Raw genomic sequence first — 19,422 nt, 5'->3', positions numbered from 1 at the left:
ACCTCCATGGTACTACTAGTGCTACTAACACAACCCATTGACAACGCTCTTCGTTTTATACAGCAGTCGTTCCCGTCGAAATAGTCTATGCAACCACTACAGCAATGTATCAAGAATGAAAAGGACGTTAATGCCGAGTATTTTGGGGGTCACTAAGAGGGTAAAAACAGCATTTTCGAGACGAAAAACTTACCGCCTGGGAAAACCTCATGGCATGCTGGTGTTCAGGTTTTTAAATTTTGTGCGCGTGCGCTGAGTGAACGTGGACACTGTAAGTACATACCACGTAAAACTAGCCTGATACGTCTAGGTACATGACATGGACAGCCTGCTAGGGAAAAAAGCAGCAAGAGGGCGCTAGGCTAGCACCGCGCCTAAAATATCGGAATAAAAAGACGTGGACCCAAAAAATACATGAAGTAAAATAAAAATTAATGAATATAACTAGACGAAACTTACTGAATGTACGATATAAGTTTCATGTGTTATCATTTAGGCAAATATAGAGATTTGCACTTATTTGGCAAATATGAGTTCCAGAAGGCTTGTTTTGCATTGTTCAAAAAAAAAAAGAAAAAAAAAAGAGAATTAACCCAAAGACATTGTTACTTTCTGTTCAATTTTAGAAATCAGCATAAAATGTGAACTAAAATCGTTTGGATGGCTACCCCTTTGTGTTTTATCAATAAATTTCTTGAAAATATTGCTTTTTTAGGAGTGTTGTCAGAAGTCACTGAACTTGAATATGTAGTAAATAACAGTGAAAATAACAAATAAATTTCTTCCTTAAACTTATCTTGTGACAGTGACAAGAAAAAAAAATTGTCCCTATCCACTCATTTAAAGAGACTTTGGATCCTAGAGTAGCTGCCCTGGAAAAAGATACACTTCTATTATCTCTCTTTACAGAGTCAAGAGGAAACCCTGCTATCCTTCAAATTTATCATATTTCTCTCTAACTTAGGGTTATAACTAAACATTTGCTTCAAAAAAGATACTGGACAAAATATGTAACTGCACATTTGGAATTACATATTCAGCCAACTTTGTGAGCTGCATGCGAAGATCTGCTTGAAATAAACCAAATGACCTCGCTTGATTAGTAGTACTAATATTTGGATTGAAAAGAAATTCTGAAAGGATGAAAGAAGCACAAACAAACTAGTGGCCCACGGGGGGGGGGGCCTTGAGGGGCCTGAACACCCTCCAGGTCATTCCTATTTTTTCTTCTGTTTGTAAATGAAGATAAAATACACACCTCGCTCTGATAAAACTGTAAATCCCAGTCCCCTGTGGTGCAATTACGGCAGGGGGTGAGTATCTTGAGCTTTTTCCGGGTAAATTCCCATCCAAGCCCCCCCCTCACTCTACATGACAAATCCTGGGTGCATCACTGTAAACAACCTCATGAACAAGAGAGCAAGTGAGTTGAGCCAGTAGGTAAGCAATAAAGTTGGTTAACATGCAGGCAAACTTCCACACACTAAACCCTATCATCCAACTCACCAAGAACAAACTGAAAACGAATAATCAATTGTCTGACACAAACTATTCTCCTTTTTCAAATTAAATTTATGTTTCTGAATCTCCCAGATATGTTCCTGAGATTTCAACAAACACTGAATAAATGTGTCTTTGTCAATGCAATTATATTCAGCAAGTCTTAGATCCACACTAACAGCAATGGATATAAAAGACACTTTCATCAGGCACTCCTGTTGGTCAATATTCATGCCTTAAAGCAATATAACATAATGCAAAAATATACGTTTTGCTGTGATTACAGAAATTACACTCAACTATTACGGTTTCTCACAAATTTATTTTTGACATATGAGAACTCCCGTGGCAGAATAAAAGAATCAGAAACGACACAAGAAATTTGTCCTTCAAATAGCAAACTGACATTCCTGAAAGTGTTAAGCAAAACATTTCATCTATGGATAATCATAAAGAAATTTCCATGAGTGTTCTAAGGGTCATTTATATTGTTTAAAATTATAATCATTTCATTATTTCATTTACCATGCACTTATTGCCAAAGGCCTTCTGGACCTGTAAGGACCTTTTCTATTAAAAACTACCAATTTACACAACTCCAGCAGATAATGTGACATTTAATGCTGAATACAAGAACATGATGGTGTAATTAACAACAGTAAAAATCAGCCCACATTTTATTTCAGTAATTGATCAAAGATTATGCCAAAATTCAGAATTAGTTTATTGCATTTGTCCCTTAAGGTAAGTAATTCATCATCGTAACTGATACAAAACACATTGAAACCTTACAGCAAGAACTGACCAATCATTTGCTCCACTGTTCACTTATTGACCAATCATCAATCAATTGATCCCTCTCAAATAATCATATCTGTCTATACCTGGCGCATCAGTTCAATTTCCCAACCTGGCTGACCTCTGGAATCACCACAACTGTATCATGAACCACTAACACCACACTAGACACCTCATTGCTCTCACCACTGTAGTCACCACTATCACCAAGACTGTATCATGAACCACACTAGACACCTCATTACTGTCACCAATGTAGTCACCACTATCACCACGACTGTATCATGAACCACTAATGCCACACTAGACACCTCATTGGTCTCACCACTGTAGTCACCACTATCACCGCGACTGTATCATGAATCACACTAGACACCTCATTGGTCTCACCAATGTAGTCACCACTATCACCGCGACTGTATCATGAATCACACTAGACACCTCATTGGTCTCACCAATGTAGTCACCACTATCACCGCGACTGTATCATGAATCACACTAGACACCTCATTGGTCTCACCAATGTAGTCACCACTATCACCGCGACTGTATCATGAATCACACTAGACACCTCATTGGTCTCACCAATGTAGTCACCACTATCACCGCGACTGTATCATGAATCACACTAGACACCTCATTGGTCTCACCAATGTAGTCACCACTATCATCAATTGTCACCTCATTCTCAGAATCATTGCAATCCACATTCAATTTATCCCACAGCTGTGAATAATTCAACTACCAGCCTAAACAACCAACCAACAAACAAACCAACCTGCCATCTATCCTTTAACCTGGTCAACCAAAAATAGAAATGAATGAAGCAAGTCATTAGTCTGTAGACAATTCTTACAGTCATACACTAATTTACCCAATTAAATCAATAATGCATGGCACAAATCATCAACGACTATAAACCATTTCACAATTTGTCCAGTTGTCAATAATCAATTGCAACTATCTTATCATTGCAATAAATATTGTAGTAAAATGACTCTTTGATCACAAGCTTTGAAAAACGATCACAAAAGTACACTTAAAGTAATCCTCTCTTCATGAAGAGACAAAGTAATGCGCACACTTTTATAACAGAATCTCACACAAAGTCAGGGGCATGAAGAAATCTATGTCCTTCCATTTCCCTAACGACACTTAATAACTGAGTATGATGTGCACTTCCAAGATACGATACAGAGATATTTCAAAAAGTGATAGTATGAGTTGTGACATTCGTGGTAAGAAAATGTCATTAGAAAGACTTTGAAAATGTGTTCCCTATACGTTCAAATAAATAGCAGTAAATTAACCACATCCAGAGGGAAGAGAGATCCCCTTTGTCAAGTTGAGAGCATTGAATAAGTTAAATACAAATTGAATAACTTACTGTTCCTTTTTTGGAAGGAACTGTGCAAAACCTAAGTTCAGTGATTTATTACAAACCTGTTCAGAGAATGGATCAAGGATATAATTGATCAACTATAGAGTTTCTAATCCCAAAGTTCATCATTAAAACATCCTTGTATAGTCAAGCAATACTCTTTCAACTGTCGCATCCATAAGACTGAATCTATGTCATCTACAAAAATAAAATGGGCACGATATGTATACCCTTTTTACTTAGTCGATAGTCATGACAAAATTGCATATATTTTTTTCTCTCCTTATTCACAATGTTACTTGTAAATAGATGCTATCACACAATACAAGATGGGTTTAGTAACGTAAGAATTTGGCCTCCAAGATAACTACATGTTTTTTTCAGCTCATTCATAGTTTTTGTTTGTAATTCAAGCAGCAACCCACTACAGGCAACATGAAGGTCAATGGGTCAATAAATAGTAATAGGCTAATTTACATGAGCTAGTTTGTATTTTACTGAAAGACGGCTCTCTTTATTAAAATATTCTTTGTTGATTGAACAGTAATACTAGCATCTCACAAAGCCTGATTGCAAAAATGCCTGATAAAAATGGATCCCATTAAAAGGCACAAAAGCAATTTAAATAAACATTTTGGCAATTTTCATCTCTGGAATAAGCAGTCTAATTTCAATCATATTCGGTGCATTTGGCTATATTCAATTTACACATGCAGTGAATAATAAATGGTTAAAATATATAAATATACAATTTTTCAATCAATGAAATGAGAGGGAAAAGTCGCATGACTTTCAATCAGTTACACACTCAATAGGTGAAGATACTTGATGTTGTTTACTACAAGTAAGATCATAACTCATTTCGTGGTTGGTGTTGGGAGCAATAATTGAAGATGATTGGTCATTGCTCTGAGCTGATGTTCCATCTTTATAAGGTGACAGGTCATTGCTCTGAGCTGATGTTCCATCTTTATAAGGTGACAGGTCATTGCTCTGAGCTGATGTTCCATCTTTATAAGGTGACAGGTCATTGCTCTGAGCTGATGTTCCATCTTTATAAGGTGACAGGTCATTGCTCTGAGCTGATGTTCCATCTTTATTCAGACATTTCATGTCCTTCGTGTTCTTCTTCTTCACTGTCCAACTGAGTATCAAAAAGAATTTAAAAAGACAAAAGTTATTCAAATTGCACCAGAAAAAAAACAATGGACAGTGCCTTAAGAGAAAAAAAAATCAAGATTTCAAGGACGGTATGTCTCCACTTCTGGTGTGCTGCCCCTGAAAATAAGTTATCAAATCAATTGATTGCCTACCATTGAAATATTATGGACTTTCCAAAGTGGTCTCCAAAGGAAAAATCTTAAGAGGATTAAGACTTTCATTAGTTGTCTTACACATGCTTGGTGCGGATAATCCCCGAGACAAAGTCAAGGGAAATTATCAACGCACATTCTCCTGAGCTGGTCTCATGAATGTTTAAGACCAACCAAGCATATATTTATTCCCATTTATACATGGCTTTCAAGTCACAAAGACAAACCAAATTGAACAAATTATAAATATCCAATGACCTTGACAGTTTTACATCTTTTTTTTAAAGCAGCCCATTTTCTTCTTATGGTATGGTCCTTTCATGAGTAGTCACAAATAATCTCCTTATATGGAGATTGCTGTGCATGTAGCACATACTGCACAAGGAGGCACAGTGAGCTGGTGCTTTACCATCCATTTAAGACCAAACACATGATGGGGTTTTGACCAATAGGAGAGGCTAAACTATTCTAGTTGTTTATAAATAAGGGATTAAAGTAAAATGACTCAAAACTACCCAAATATTGGGAATGAGAATTGTTGAATAATTTTGCATCCATACAACGAACGCATCAAGTATGACTAGCATGTAAATTCTAAAATGCTAAAAAATGACTTTTCTCTCGTTATTATTTATCATGGTGTGCTCAGATATTTGTGAATCAAACTGACTAGAGCAAAATACTTGACTTGACTCGACCTCTTTCCTAATGACTTGGCTCGAGTCCCAAAATGAGTGACTCATTACAACTCTGTTGTGACTAACGGGTAATACATTTAACCACTGGGTCACATAAAATATCAATACAGACTCACCGCCTCCAACTCTGGCCAAGTGTAGAAGAAGCCCAGAATCTTGCGTCGTATCAGAACCAGGAGAATCAGACCAAAAGGGAATGCCATAGAGATAATAGAGGTCTTAATGACCCACAAGACAATCAAAGAAACAATCTGAAGTAAGGTGAACATATGCATCTTCCATGCCTTGACCTATAAAAGACAGAAGAACAAGATGACAGGTGTCAAACAGATTAATAACAGGTGGTTCATCAGGGAACAACTTAAGTCAATCAGGAGGTTTAACTAAGGGAATAAATATGTGCTTGGCTGGTCTTTAAAGTGTTTAAGACCAGCTCAGGAGAATGGACGCGACTCCCGCCTGAGCCACGTTCATTTTCCTGACCAAGCACATATCTATTACCATTCATAAATACTGTTTTAGTCAGACAGTCAAAGAAGTCAATATAGGATACATTTCCAAGGATTTCCATTCTATGGTTTATTCCTTGTGCAAGTAGTCCAGAGGAATCTCTGTACAGTGACATGCTCATGACAAGTTTTCATGCTGTGGCATACACAGACTCTTGACCAATCAGAATTGACTAAACTGTCTTGTATCCAGGTGCCAGTGCATTTTACACAGTGTGCATTATCAATCACGGTCACGTTGTGCACTGTTGAATAGGGAAACTGTTTATGAATAACATTTTACACCAACAAATGATATTAGCGAGCATTGTCTAAACTCAACTGAACTTCAAAAGTCTTTTTGAGATTTTGAAGCATAAGTTTAGGACATTTCTTGTTCCAAAGAGCTCTCAACAAAAATAGGGCGATGTTGGAGTATGTGCACATATTACCAAGCCAACTCATCAGTCTACTCAGACCGGCAATTAATAAATAATCAATCTATATTAATCAGTTAATCAATAAGAGAATTCAACAAACCATGCGAACAAATTTCTTGTCAGGATGATGTTTGCTTGGCATGAATAAGATCTTGATTCTCTCGATGACCTGAATTCCACTTAAAGAGCTGAGACCGAGATAAAGGAAGACACCATAGAGGACAGCAATAGGGACCTCTCTGAGTACAGGTGCTAGAAAGTGAGTCAAACCTGAAAGAATGGCAGGAATAGATCATCAATTCAAACATGAAATCTGGGAATATGGACTTGGTTAAAGACATATATAGTAATTGCAACTGAAAGTTAACATGAGGATGGGAAAGTCCGTTCACACTTGCTCTCTTCCTGAGGAATTCATTGTTTTTTCACAAAATGTGAAAAATTGTCCTATGGAGGGGAAAATCTCCAAGACTTTTCCCGCAAGCGGGAATGATAATCAAGCTTTTTTGAAGAGTGGGAAAACATTTTCATGTCTTTTCACAGGAGTGGTAAAAGATCTTGCGAGCTTTTTCACACAAGTGGGAAAGCTTTTTCACATGAGTGTGAAAACATTTTGATGCCTTGAGAAATGAGAATGTAAATAGGTAGTCTTTTCCCACACTTCCCAGTGCCATTGACACTGTCACTGCCTTCCCAGTGCCATTGACACTGTCACTGCCTTCCCAGTGCCATTGACACTGCCACTTCCTACTACCATGTACTGTGTGAAAATGTGTCTCACTGGTAAATATTACATTGACAGTTCTTCCTGCAAATTTCTTTTAGTAAAACAGTTGGGAAATGTGTGAAATTAAAAGTACGGAAATTAGAAAAAGTGTGCTTAAAAGAAAAACAATGATTTTCAGCATCAGCAAGTGACCAGGAAATGTGTCATGATCTGATTAGCACATAATTTCCATGCTAGCCTTAGTTACAAGCATCACCTGTCTTTGATTTGATGCCATCCAAAAACAATATTGGGCAAGGGATTGAACTTTTTTGATAAAACTGTGATGATTTACCTATGAGCAAACTGACAGCAAAATTGGTCATGCGTTGGTCCTTGATGTGGTCCAATCGTGGCTTGACACCAGGAGCTTCTGTCCTTGTGAGCACACTCAGACTCCCCAGATGTGACACCGTCCGTACCGGTCCAGCACACATCCATGGTAGGCCAAACAAGCTCGCCAATAAGGAGAGAGCTCCCATCAGGAACAGATCCAGATGAAATCCTGTTCCTTTGCGTAGCTTGTGTTCTTTCTTGCTGACATACTGACTGTACGTTGGTAGCAGAGACAAACAATTCATGACAAGTTGATCCTACCACTCCATGAAAATTCATGACAGTTTGGGAGGACTTAGTGGGATTGAGGAGGGTAGAGCCAAGCCACTGTTACTTTTAAGAGGATTTCATCATGTCCCTTGAAAGTCTGCATGAAGAATACCATTCAGTTTCTGCACAGTGGAATCAGACCAACTCATAGCCATAATACTTGGGCAGTTCAAGATATCTTTTAGAAAGTAGACATTTTCAAAACTCACATTTCAAAAGTTTCCCTGGAAAAAAATTTTCTGTGCAAACTGGAAAACGTACATAGCAGATAAAAATAGATGTATTTCCCACCAACACGTAGACAGAGCAGGACTAAATGCAACGCTAATGACAAACTGAAGATGACATGTGACATTTTCTGCTTCTTTGTGCCCAAAAGCCCTGATCTCCCTTTCCAACTTCATCTGACACAACTATCTGTCTGTATTCTGATAAATCATTAACAAAACATGGCTTGCTTCCTTGGTACATTCACAAGTTCAAAGATTAACCATTGCTTACCCAGTAAGCAGAATTTCCATATACAGCAGGATGAAGAGTAAAAAAGCAGGAACGATGGCGCCAAAGACAGCGCCAACTGGAAATGCATAGTTTATACCCAGAGGATTGATCAACCAACCACGCTTACAGGGATCGGTGGGGATAAATCCATCTGTGATGGTCAATTTCTGCAAAAAAAAATGAACAAACTGAAGTTATTGGAAACAGCTTACGAAACTAATAATTCTTTAGATTTGATTGACTGTTGGATCCATCCATTTCAAATCCCAAAGTAACCCAGCAAACAGAGTAGAAAGTGAGTAAAGTCGCCAGTTTGAGTCCTACCCCAGAAAGCCTTTATTTCACACTCTCTCCAGTTTCCCTAAAACTCTGAGCTTACAGAGCAAACCAGTCAGTCTTCGTTGAATGCTAAGACACTTCATTACACTAAAGCAAAGTGAATCAAACTATATGACATCAAAAACTGCAATCTCATTCTGACATTTCTGTTACCTGAAGGAATTTATTTTTTCTTAAATTCACATAACTTAAGGTGGATGAAACATTTCACAATCATTTTCTAAACCAAACATGAAAAAAAAACTTGTCTAGAAAACCATCAGCATAAATCAAATACCAAGCACATAGCATTGTATAAAGATTTACATAACTCAACATTTATGCATACAAACAAGTATAAATTCTTACTTGCGTGTAGGTGTTTTGGATAAGATAATCCAGGGATACCATCAGAATAATTGCAATAGCGATGCCGAAGTTACCCATGGCGCGGCGTGACTGTTTAGAGAGAAGAAGTTATTCATACATCAGTCCTCTGTTATTCAATCAATCAATCAATCAATTCATCAACATTCATTCAGGTTTTAAAGGGGACTTAGAAACCAACTGGTCGTCTTATTGACAGACTTTGACTGTAAGCTTATATCATCTCCAAAAAGAAAGATTTGTTTGCTTCAATGACAGCAAGCATAGAATGAGACACTTCTTCAGTTACTCACTGTCCTTCCCAGGAAACTGCTATTTCTGAGTATCTGCAGGAAGTAAGCGATGAAGAAGGTGCCGAAAGTAAGAATTATGGAGAGTAACGCTGTGTTGGGTCTTGGCGTCCAGTGTCCTGGTGAGCATGTGTCCCCATGGAAGGACTCTGCTTCATCATGGTATGTACAACTGGGATCTTTATGTATATTCCCCGTCGTCTGCTGAAATGTGTGATGGTAAGTTGTCTGAGGATCGAGTGTTGTCAAATGCTGAGAGTAATCGCCTGCAAATGTACTGCTGCTGCTGTAGTTGTCTGCAGCGAGGAGGAAAGATGTGTAGTTTGCCTCTGAGCTGTGATTGGATTCATGAGTTGTGTCGCCATGGTGACCATCACTAAAGCAGTAGTCAGTAAGCAAAGGATTGGCACAGACTGTCTGGAGAACAGGAAAAAGGGGAAAGAATCTCAATTGAGAGGCTGTCTTGAAATCAGCAATGACAGAGAGGTACTAAGAGAGGACACTGAAGGAGAAAAACTGACCTGGTAACTGGAAAAGATGCCATTTTGCTTTAGCTGGCGGAATTTAAAACTAGGGTGACCCAAAGTGAAACCTGAGGACAGATGGACAAACCTGATCACCCCATCAAAACTACTCAGGGTGACCTACGTTAATATGTGAGGAAAGCAGTACTGGATAAAGTTGAATGCAAAGATGACATGATAACACTCACATGGTACAAGCCCAGGTAGGTCTCATACAAGAACACCAATGAGATGAGGACGGTCAGAATCTCTTCGGTGAATCGGGTGAAGTATCGCACCAGAATACTGCCTTCAAAGGCCACCACAACGATGGATATCACAAAGATCCAGAAACCAACCCAGGTCCTAAAGGGCAGTAGCTCTATGCCTATTGTCTCACAGAACTGTCAAACAAACACATTAAAAGTCAGGTCGTTAAGAGTTGCAAGATTTGGACAGATTAGAAAAAACTACTTCACTTTTGTTAGAAAAGAAGGGCAATTAGGCAACAACTTATGACATTTTAGAAAAATGACACAGTGCAAAATATTTTAATCGTGAATTTATTACAGCTTAATTTTTGCATGTGTTGCCACTGATTTTGTTGGAAAGATGTTTCAGTAAGCATATATGAACTAGTCTGATATGATGGCTGGACACAATGTCCTTAGGCCTCATGACAAACATCCATCTTCAGCTATCTGTCAATGTTAAGTCTCACTATTATCACATACATGTAAAACACTATCATTTGAAGTCTTCATTATGTGACTATTACATGGGACACATCATGTGCATACACTCGTGCATTTGTGCATGTCATGCAGTATCTACAACCAATTTTCATCTGAATGGGTACAAATGTACAGCATATTTCTGTGGATGACGGATGCATGGTGATAATGGCATTCAATTGTCTATAGCATCCCTTTGTTCCCAGTGAAGGGGCACTTGTGTGCTACGTCCATGCTGGATAGACTATCACCAGTTGCAGTGTACAAGAATCTCTCAACTTACCACAGACATCTGTTCTTCAAATACCAGCAATGGTCCTGTAGCTCCTATGATGACCAGAGGTTGGCCGGAGAAGAGAGAGAATAACATGCCACAGACAGATGTAGAGACTATCATTTCACTCACTCCCATCCATTTCTTAGTCTTCTCACCTGAAGATATTTGAAGAAAAGAAATTTGAATCAAAGCAAGGCATTGATAAAACTTCATATGACCTCACCGGAAGAGATTCAAAGTGATTCAAAGCCATGGTCTTAGCTGACAACCTGACTCAGAACAACAAATGGAAACGTGACATTTCAGCCTCAATTTGGAACTTTTTGGGATCAATTTTTCTGGCAAAAAAGGGCTAATAATTACGCAGGCACAGAACACGATGTTTAGGAACAGTTTTCCACTTCATTTCTCAAATGTGGGGGACTACAGGAAATTACAAGAAGACAACTCACTCAGCAAACCACCAAATGTGATAGCCGGTGACAGACAGGCAAAGTAAATGAAGACAAAGGCAGCAAGGCATTGAAAGTTGAAAGCATCAGTGATGTCACTCCAGTAATGAGGATATCGGCGTTTGACATCATTGACTAAGCCACCAAAGATTCGACCGGTTCGACGCAGTGGATCAAGGTTTAGCTCCATGTGCATCTTCTTTGTTAGTGCAATCACAGCTGAAAAGGAAAACAAATAATTTGATTACAAGAAACAAAACGTGCTCCCAAAAGTTGCATCTGCTTCCAGCATACGAAAAATATGTAGATGGATTTTTACATAAGCAGGAAGGACAGACCGATGGCACCTGTTAGGTCACATGACCAATAGAGGATATCAAATATCAACAAATATGGTGTCCCCCACAGCAAAGTGTGTTGTGTCATTTACCAAAAATAAACTTTCCGGTCAGTACAGTACTCAGAATATCGATGTGCTGAGTACTATACTGAAAATCACTTTAATTTTGGTAACCAACACTTAAAACACATTTTACTATTGGAATGATATCCATTACAGGTCATGTGACTTAGCGAGCGCAATCGGTCTTTAGCATCAAAAGTAAATTGGCCTTAGAAATGATGGGATGGTTCCACCACTCAGTGAGGTATGCGATGTTTTGGTGCACCACGAAGTGATGCACTGTCCAAGATATGTCAATTTGTGGTGCAACCAATGACATGCAGTGGTTCTTTCTCAAACTATTTCAATCTAAATTCAGAGTGATTTTCACATAAAAATCGTCTAGGCCTTAGTGTCAATCTTTGGAAAACAGAGGAAGCTGTTGGCTGGTATCCGGGTAGGAAATGTGACATCCTACCCTCAGTGTCCTCCTTGGTTGGTTTGAGTGTCTGTCGTCTTCTCATAACTTTAGCTTGTTCCTTCTTCTGGATCCTGGTGATAGGGAGCAGGAGGTCACGATCCCAATCTCCCGGTGGTAGAACCATGGTGTCATTCAGAAACTCACTGATTCCCTTCATAATGTCGTGCTTGTCTAAACCAGTGTAGGCTATGTCACGAAACACCTGCCAAATTAATCGACAAACATTCTCTGAATAGGGGTAACATTTAACCAGCAGGGGGCAACCACTGTTTTCTGTTTACAGATCACATTCGCACCCTTACGTAATACCAAGTTTAATAAAATTGCAAATGTAAACCCAAGACAACTGCAGATGAGCCTTCAGTTCTAAGATGGATTGTCTCCGAGACAAAATTCAATAATTTATCAATTGGGACAGAAGTAATGAGCTTTTTCTTTGTTATGCAATTACCAGACGTACCTGCAATACTGAAGGCCCTTAACATCAACTGTAATTGAATCACAAGGTTCCATGTAAATGAACCTTTTCTGGATTTTGCCAGGCGGCACTCTTTTCACATGTATCTCTCAGACTTTGTATATTCACCTACCTCATCTGAAAACAGTGTAGCCATTGCACGGCCAATTTCATGGTAGTCCGTGTCAGCAAAGCTAGGTCCAACCATGAAGAAAATGAATCGTAAAGGGGTAGGCACTTCAAGAAAGTTCTCAAACACGGTGGCTTCCTCCAGCCGGACTAGTGTCATGACAGTATCCTCAAAGGCATCATCTGTGGCAACCATGACAATCGCTGCCTCTGCTCCAGCGGGGATCTTCCTCATGATAGCGTCGCCGTGAACTGTTAACCGTCTGCTCAGTGGTGTGTCAGGGTTACTGTTGTTGTTGTTCTCCAGCATTGATATACGTACCTCATCAGCCTGAAAAATATGGTTTAATAAGAATCAAACTTTAACTTGACAAAAGTAACAAAATGTTTTGGAATGAGCAGTCCAAATCTCAAGGGAATGTCAATTTTCAAATTTCTTGTGATTTTCAAGTGAATAATTGAAAATCACGCCTATAAGACAAACACAAATTCTAAGGCAATTTTTAATGTAAAGGCCGTGTTGACTAACTTTTTCACTTTAAAAATGCTTTATCCACAGAACTGTTCAAGTTGTCAGCTCAAACAATTATTCCCCACTTTTATTTCATTATTTTTATTAATTTTAAAAATTCGATGGTGCTGCTTGACAATAAGCAGAAAAGTCCTGCTTACTATAGCAGAAAATGTTGTTGACCGTAAGCACCATTTCATGGTGGTACCTGATGTGGTTGTGCTTATGGTTGTGTGTGCATAGATATTTCTGTTGTTTTGTCACTATGTTAAGTGTGCCTTTTGCCATGCTTCCTGCTTGTGGTCTTAATGAAAGACAAAAAAGAGTCCCTGTTTAGTGTAAAATCATGTGCTAAGCAGCACCATAAAACTGGGCGCTGATGATGGCACATTTTCCCAACCCTTGAGAGTTACTGGACCAACAGGCAATGACAAACTCTGATCAGGCATGACATCTGACATTGAAAGAACAAGAGAAAAGCGTAACAACTATAGTAAAGGATGCCGATAACGAAGGAAATAGTAGGAAATGAAAGGGGAGAAAACACTGACATCCCACTTTAATTGGAAACATACCACGCCTGTCTAACTCAATTGCTGTTCATTGCTCATCACCACAAACAGAAACATGTTTCAAGATCCATGACAGCATCAATGCCATATGAAATTACCAGGGTACAAAAAAATCTGATAAGTCCTTGGTGAATAATCTAATAAGGAAGCAGCGATTACATAAGATGTCTGGTCAGACTGTGCTGATCTTGTTTGACAAATGGAAAAAAATTCAACCTTGCTGATCCACATAAAAGCTGTGTAGGTTGGATTGGCTGGGTTTTCAGAGGGTGAAGGCCTTGCATGGAGTACTTGATTCAACCAAATCCCGAGCTGTAGAGAAGTTTTTGTTAGAATGTTTGTATTTTAGTGTACATGTATGACTCAGCCTACGACTCTATCATGGTAGAACTGTCAGCACAGCTTGTGAAATATTTCCACTTTGTGAAATATTTCCAACATGTGAAATATTGTTGAACACAAATTGGATGCAGGAGGTACAAAATCTGAGACAAACAAAACCCAATATATAAAATTCCACAGGGTGGGGGGCGGCTCACTCGCAAACAGTAACAGTCACAGGTTCTGTGAGGATGGGTTAATTAATAATTATTGGAGTTGAATTCTCAAAGAAAATCTTATTTGAAATATAACTAAACTTTTTACATTGGGCAAGCATCTTTGGTTCTCTGATTTACAAATGCTATGAACTCTTTCTCACACAACCTCGTACTTTTGTAATCACAACATTTGTCCATTCATGACATCGTGTGGTAAACGCTGTTATCGTTATGGAAAGCCTGATTTTTGTCCTAAAAACTTTCCAAGCCATAACTCATAATGCAGAGGTGGTCATAATTCAGTTTGGATGCTAGAATGCACCTGCACCCAGTGACTGGTACCGGTAATTACTAGCCATACAAACAGGCTTCTCTTACCCCGTTGGCATGGTTATCAATAGAAGGTGACAGGGCTGTGGCGTTATTGACTGGCGGTGAGGGAGTAATGAGAGATGTCTTGCGTGATGAATCTGACGTGGCATACATGGAAAGACGTCTAACGGAGGCTTGAAAGAGGCTCGTTTGTTCCATAGGATTCCTGTCAGGGAAACAGAGAAGTAATACCCTCAAAGCTGAGTGGACTCAATACGCCAGCCAAGTGATTACGTCGTTATCCAGGTCCGATGGTCTGCATTGACACGGTAACCGGATCATGTGCTCTAGAGTATACATGGTGGTTTCCTACAATGGTATTACCTGCACAAATCTTTGTAATATTTCAAAGCTGGTTGGCTTTTTTCCCCAGTTTGAAACCTAAAGAAAAGACATGTGATGCTTTCATTGTATAATTACAATCACCAGCAAAACAATTCACCATTGTGGAGCAAAAAATAAACGCAAATATTTGCTAGAAAAAAACTCATACATTTTGTGCACTTGTTCACGATGAGTGGCTGATCCAGTTGTTATGCACAGTGTGTGATCCGTCGCTAGGGAATTTGTGGTGACCTAGGTCAGCATGAGGCTTTGTTGATGTCATAGGGCAATGTTTGAGGGAAAGGCCTCAGAACAAAGGAGGAAAGAGGAAATCAGAAGTAATAAGGTCATGTTTAGGGGAACAGCTTCAATTTAAAGCAGTGTGCTTAGGGAAAAATATGAAAGCAAAGGGCAGGGAACACTTGCTCTGGTGAAGGGACGATACAGGTATTCATAGCTAACGGAACAAAAAAATTGATCTTTTAGATCTTATCAGTGAGGCTGCTGTGCAAAAATCCATTTTTGTGGGTTAAGACTAATTCTTTATGACGGTGCTTACTTGCGAGCTGATTGGTGGAGCATGCGTAAAGCCAATCCATGTTGCTCTGGTTGGATGAGTTCAGCATTTAACATTCCTTCCACCATGGTATTAAAGATTGCAGGGAGCTGGGTCTCTGGTATATCCAGTAACACCAGACCTGTGATAATCACAAGACAAACGCCACAATACAACTTACGCACACCTTACATACAGGGACGCCATGTGAATAAGCGCAATTAGGGCCGTTTTCCAATACTCAACTTCGGCTCCGTCTCAGGCTTCAACTGTTTTTTTTTAACTAGCTGACTTTGAAGATGTAAGCGCAGTAATTAGTCTAATAGTGCCACAAAACGTCAAATAAGATGCAAGAGAGCAAAGACTTACAGTAATCCAATTTGATTTAAACGTTTCAGGCCCACAATCGGGGATTGGTTTCGGGGACGAAGCCTGAGACAGAGATGAAGTTGAGTATAAGAAAACAGCCTAGATCTCTCATACATTGATATATTTTGCAGCAATACTTGACTCTCTTACTTTCTTACCTCACTTAAGGGTGTAGCCATTCCAATCACAGATGTTTGGTAGAGGTATGACCGATTGAAGAATGATTCAAACCATGCAAGCATTGCATTATTTATCAATTTACACCCATCTTGATTTATGAAGATTTTAATAACATACAAGCTCACCCCCCTCCCCTGAAGAAAAGCACTTTGAAGATGAAATGAGGACAAGCTGAATATGAATTCACACTTACAGCTGGAGTGGGATTGGTTTTAAACCCCAAGCCACAGATTATTAGGATTTCTTCTTCAATTAGCTCCTCGGAATCTTCCCCAACTTCTGCGAGAACAGTCATCTGATGTCAGGACCACTCACCATGCTCAAGGCCTTTCCTAAGCTGAGGAAGACTGTTGAACGTCAAGGAAGCCACGTGAGGCTTGCCCCATCGACCTGACCCTTCCTCACGATCCTCTTCAAACTTAATCCATCGTGCCTTCTCCTTCCAATATATGCTGCTGGCACCGATTCCGGCAAATTGCTCACTGCGTTGAAGTTCATCAAGCTCCACAAATAACTATCAAGTAAAAGTTCAAATCAAGACTCGGCCAAGTCTCAAAAGGTGCTGCACAGCAATGTGAATGATGTTACTGCTGTCACCAAATGTCTACAGTTACAATTGTTAAATTGCCTCATTCAGCAATTAGTATTTATTGCCAAATGTTCTTGAAGTAGACTTAGAAGTATCTTTCAAAATGACACATTTTGGAAGACCAACTTTGATGAGTGCTACTTCTAATAATAAATCCAGGGAGACAAAGTTGAAATGTAAAATCAAGTTACTTCAGCTTCCATGTCAATAATGAATATAGGATTCCTGCACCTTCTGCAATGGGTCCTATTGATTTGTTTCCAACAGAGAGCAGAAGAACATTGGAAACTATATTCAAGCAAACTTGAATTCTCAATTCTGATTGGTCGATCCATGACAACAAACAGTATGACATATAATTGTATTGCACGGTTCATATCAAACCCTGTGTAATGCACTATTCTAACTCAATGCAATGTGCAATTTTTATGCTAACAGGACAAAGACACGGGGATACAGGACTCGGATGCCCAATGTTATTCTTGCTCAACGCGCCCCTCGTGTGATAACTAATACTATGTCAACACTAAATGCAATACCTCATGTGGTTTGTGGCTGCGTGTTGAGGGGTAACTCAGTGTTCGTGAGGATGGCGAGGGTGTCTTCAAAATCTTGGATCGCCGTCGATTGATTCCAACATCGTCATAACGATGACCTTTTGGGTGAAAAGCATACAATTTGTGAGAACAAAAAAATGCCTTTAATGCATCAAGATAGCAGGTGTAAAGTCAATACAGGTTAAATGACAATAAAGCACAGACAACAAAAACGGTTAGTTGATGTGTACTTACCAATAGGTAACCCACAAAGTTGGCAATATCTTACCAATAAACTTACCATTTATGGTTCAGTTGTCTCATCATACTCGTCAAAGTGGTCTAGACCATATCTTTATGATTCAATTCCACTAAAATCTAATTCATATATCCTTGCAATTTGTTCTAAATTATCACCTGCAAGGTTTTGTTTAGCTCTATTTAGTGTTAATTAGTCAGTTTTTTTTTCAAAAATCAATTGCTCAAATTTTACAAACCTTTAGTCACTCTTAAGACTTAATTTTTAAACCCAAAGTATGTTAATAGAATAAATAACAACTTGGGGGTAAGGAATGTCACTTTTTAAGAATAAGACAAAATCCATCTAGAAGACATAGCATTAATGGATGTCCACTTCTCATCTTGTCAATCTCTTTCTTCAGAAAGAGATTGTATCTCTTCTAAGTAGCAACCACATGCTGTGTCTCTTAAGATAGTATTTCAAGAGCTTCTATGGGTGCTCCCTGGATGATCTTGAAGTCAGCATGTTCGAATAATGCCCTAGGAGTGTCTAGTCTAACTTCATTTTACAATCAGATTCAGCCAGAAACAGCAAGAAAGAAAGGCTTCATAAAACTATTTGTCACCTCCTAAAACAATCTATGAGATCTTTATCTATGTAAGTAAATCCTTACATCCTGCTTTTATGAATTAACCTTGGATGGACAGATACAAGGAAACCACCTTCGTTGTCACGAAGATGAATCACTGGGTTTGCTGAACCCAACTTGTTTTTTGACTGGTTTAGGGCTGGGATGTCTGTCATTAGATTTCTGTGGAATCTTGTCAGGAAGGAAATAGCACAAACAGTCGTGTGTTGAGGGGCGGACACAGGATTGTAGATCACATGTTGAGATGCAGGAATCTTGATGCACTGATTCAAACCAGTCATCAAAATGAAAAACCTGTGATGCAAGGTCCAAGTTGAAAACTGGTTTGAGATTTGAGAGCTAACCCTGAATAGATTTAACATTGAAAACCTACATCCAGAATACATGCGCTTTGATCAAGTGTGATATGTACGCCTGTTCAATGTTATCTGAACAATTAGCACAGCTGTGCCATTGGTTAGATGGAACAAAAATGTCCTACAAATAGCCAAGACTGATTCAATTTCTAAGAGCCGACAATTCTAAGAACGCACATTTGAATGCTTTTATTTGTCCCCTGCAGAGCACAGCACTCCACCATACCATAAACATTATGGGAACCTATCATAGAAGGGTTTGTAATAAAAAGCAAGACTGATGAAAGCCCAGTCTGCCGTGGGCTTCCTAGCATAGCTGCGTACATTTATATCATCCATCCCTAGAGACTTAAACAGATCCTTGGATGAATTAACCAATTGATCAAGACAACTTCTGGCCTCTGGTAAAACCTACAGCAATGGAAAACACTGAATCTACAAAGAAACATGAATATGTCTTATGAGTCTACAACAATAGCATTTAATACTTTGATCTTCATCCTACCCGAACTAAACCAGGTCACTCATCCTCAATACATGTACATGTATGTCCTACCATGACACATTCAACTCCTGCATGACTTGAGATGGAACAGCAGATCTGTTCATCGATGATGCTGCCCAAGTTCCCATTAGATTCAATTCTTTCTCCAGGTCTTGCTTTATGCTCAATGCTTGCTCAAAAGGGAGACCAGTTTCTGCCTGACAGGCATATGATGGATTTCAG

General features: G+C 39.0%; 1 protein-coding gene across 12 annotated transcripts in view; it reads right to left on the bottom strand.

The window, feature by feature from the left end:
* Positions 1 to 1,551: 1,551 nt before the first annotated feature.
* Positions 1,552 to 19,422, bottom strand: part of LOC110985633 (band 3 anion transport protein-like) — an 87,424-nt gene continuing 69,553 nt past the window's right edge. For all 12 annotated transcript variants that reach the window (XM_022246806.2, XM_087135019.1, XM_087135020.1 and 9 more), the window contains 16 exons: positions 17,453 to 17,568; positions 16,640 to 16,838; positions 15,779 to 15,917; positions 14,902 to 15,061; positions 12,906 to 13,232; positions 12,313 to 12,517; positions 11,453 to 11,671; positions 11,007 to 11,155; positions 10,199 to 10,393; positions 9,490 to 9,903; positions 9,179 to 9,268; positions 8,492 to 8,658; positions 7,680 to 7,933; positions 6,719 to 6,888; positions 5,807 to 5,980; positions 1,552 to 4,823 (listed from right to left, as the gene is read on the bottom strand). In XM_022246806.2, the coding sequence (XP_022102498.2) occupies positions 4,776 to 4,823; positions 5,807 to 5,980; positions 6,719 to 6,888; positions 7,680 to 7,933; positions 8,492 to 8,658; positions 9,179 to 9,268; positions 9,490 to 9,903; positions 10,199 to 10,393; positions 11,007 to 11,155; positions 11,453 to 11,671; positions 12,313 to 12,517; positions 12,906 to 13,232; positions 14,902 to 15,061; positions 15,779 to 15,917; positions 16,640 to 16,838; positions 17,453 to 17,568 (3,026 nt within the window). In that variant the 3' untranslated portion in view covers positions 1,552 to 4,775. The remainder of the gene's footprint in view (positions 4,824 to 5,806; positions 5,981 to 6,718; positions 6,889 to 7,679; positions 7,934 to 8,491; positions 8,659 to 9,178; positions 9,269 to 9,489; positions 9,904 to 10,198; positions 10,394 to 11,006; positions 11,156 to 11,452; positions 11,672 to 12,312; positions 12,518 to 12,905; positions 13,233 to 14,901; positions 15,062 to 15,778; positions 15,918 to 16,639; positions 16,839 to 17,452; positions 17,569 to 19,422) is intronic.

The sequence above is a fragment of the Acanthaster planci genome, linkage group LG03, assembly GCF_054643075.1.
Source record: "Acanthaster planci isolate LZ-2023a linkage group LG03, COTS_SCS, whole genome shotgun sequence".
Lineage (NCBI taxonomy): Eukaryota > Metazoa > Echinodermata > Asteroidea > Valvatida > Acanthasteridae > Acanthaster > Acanthaster planci.
Note: the sequence above shows the minus strand (reverse complement) of the source record. Positions and strands in the feature narration are given on the sequence as shown.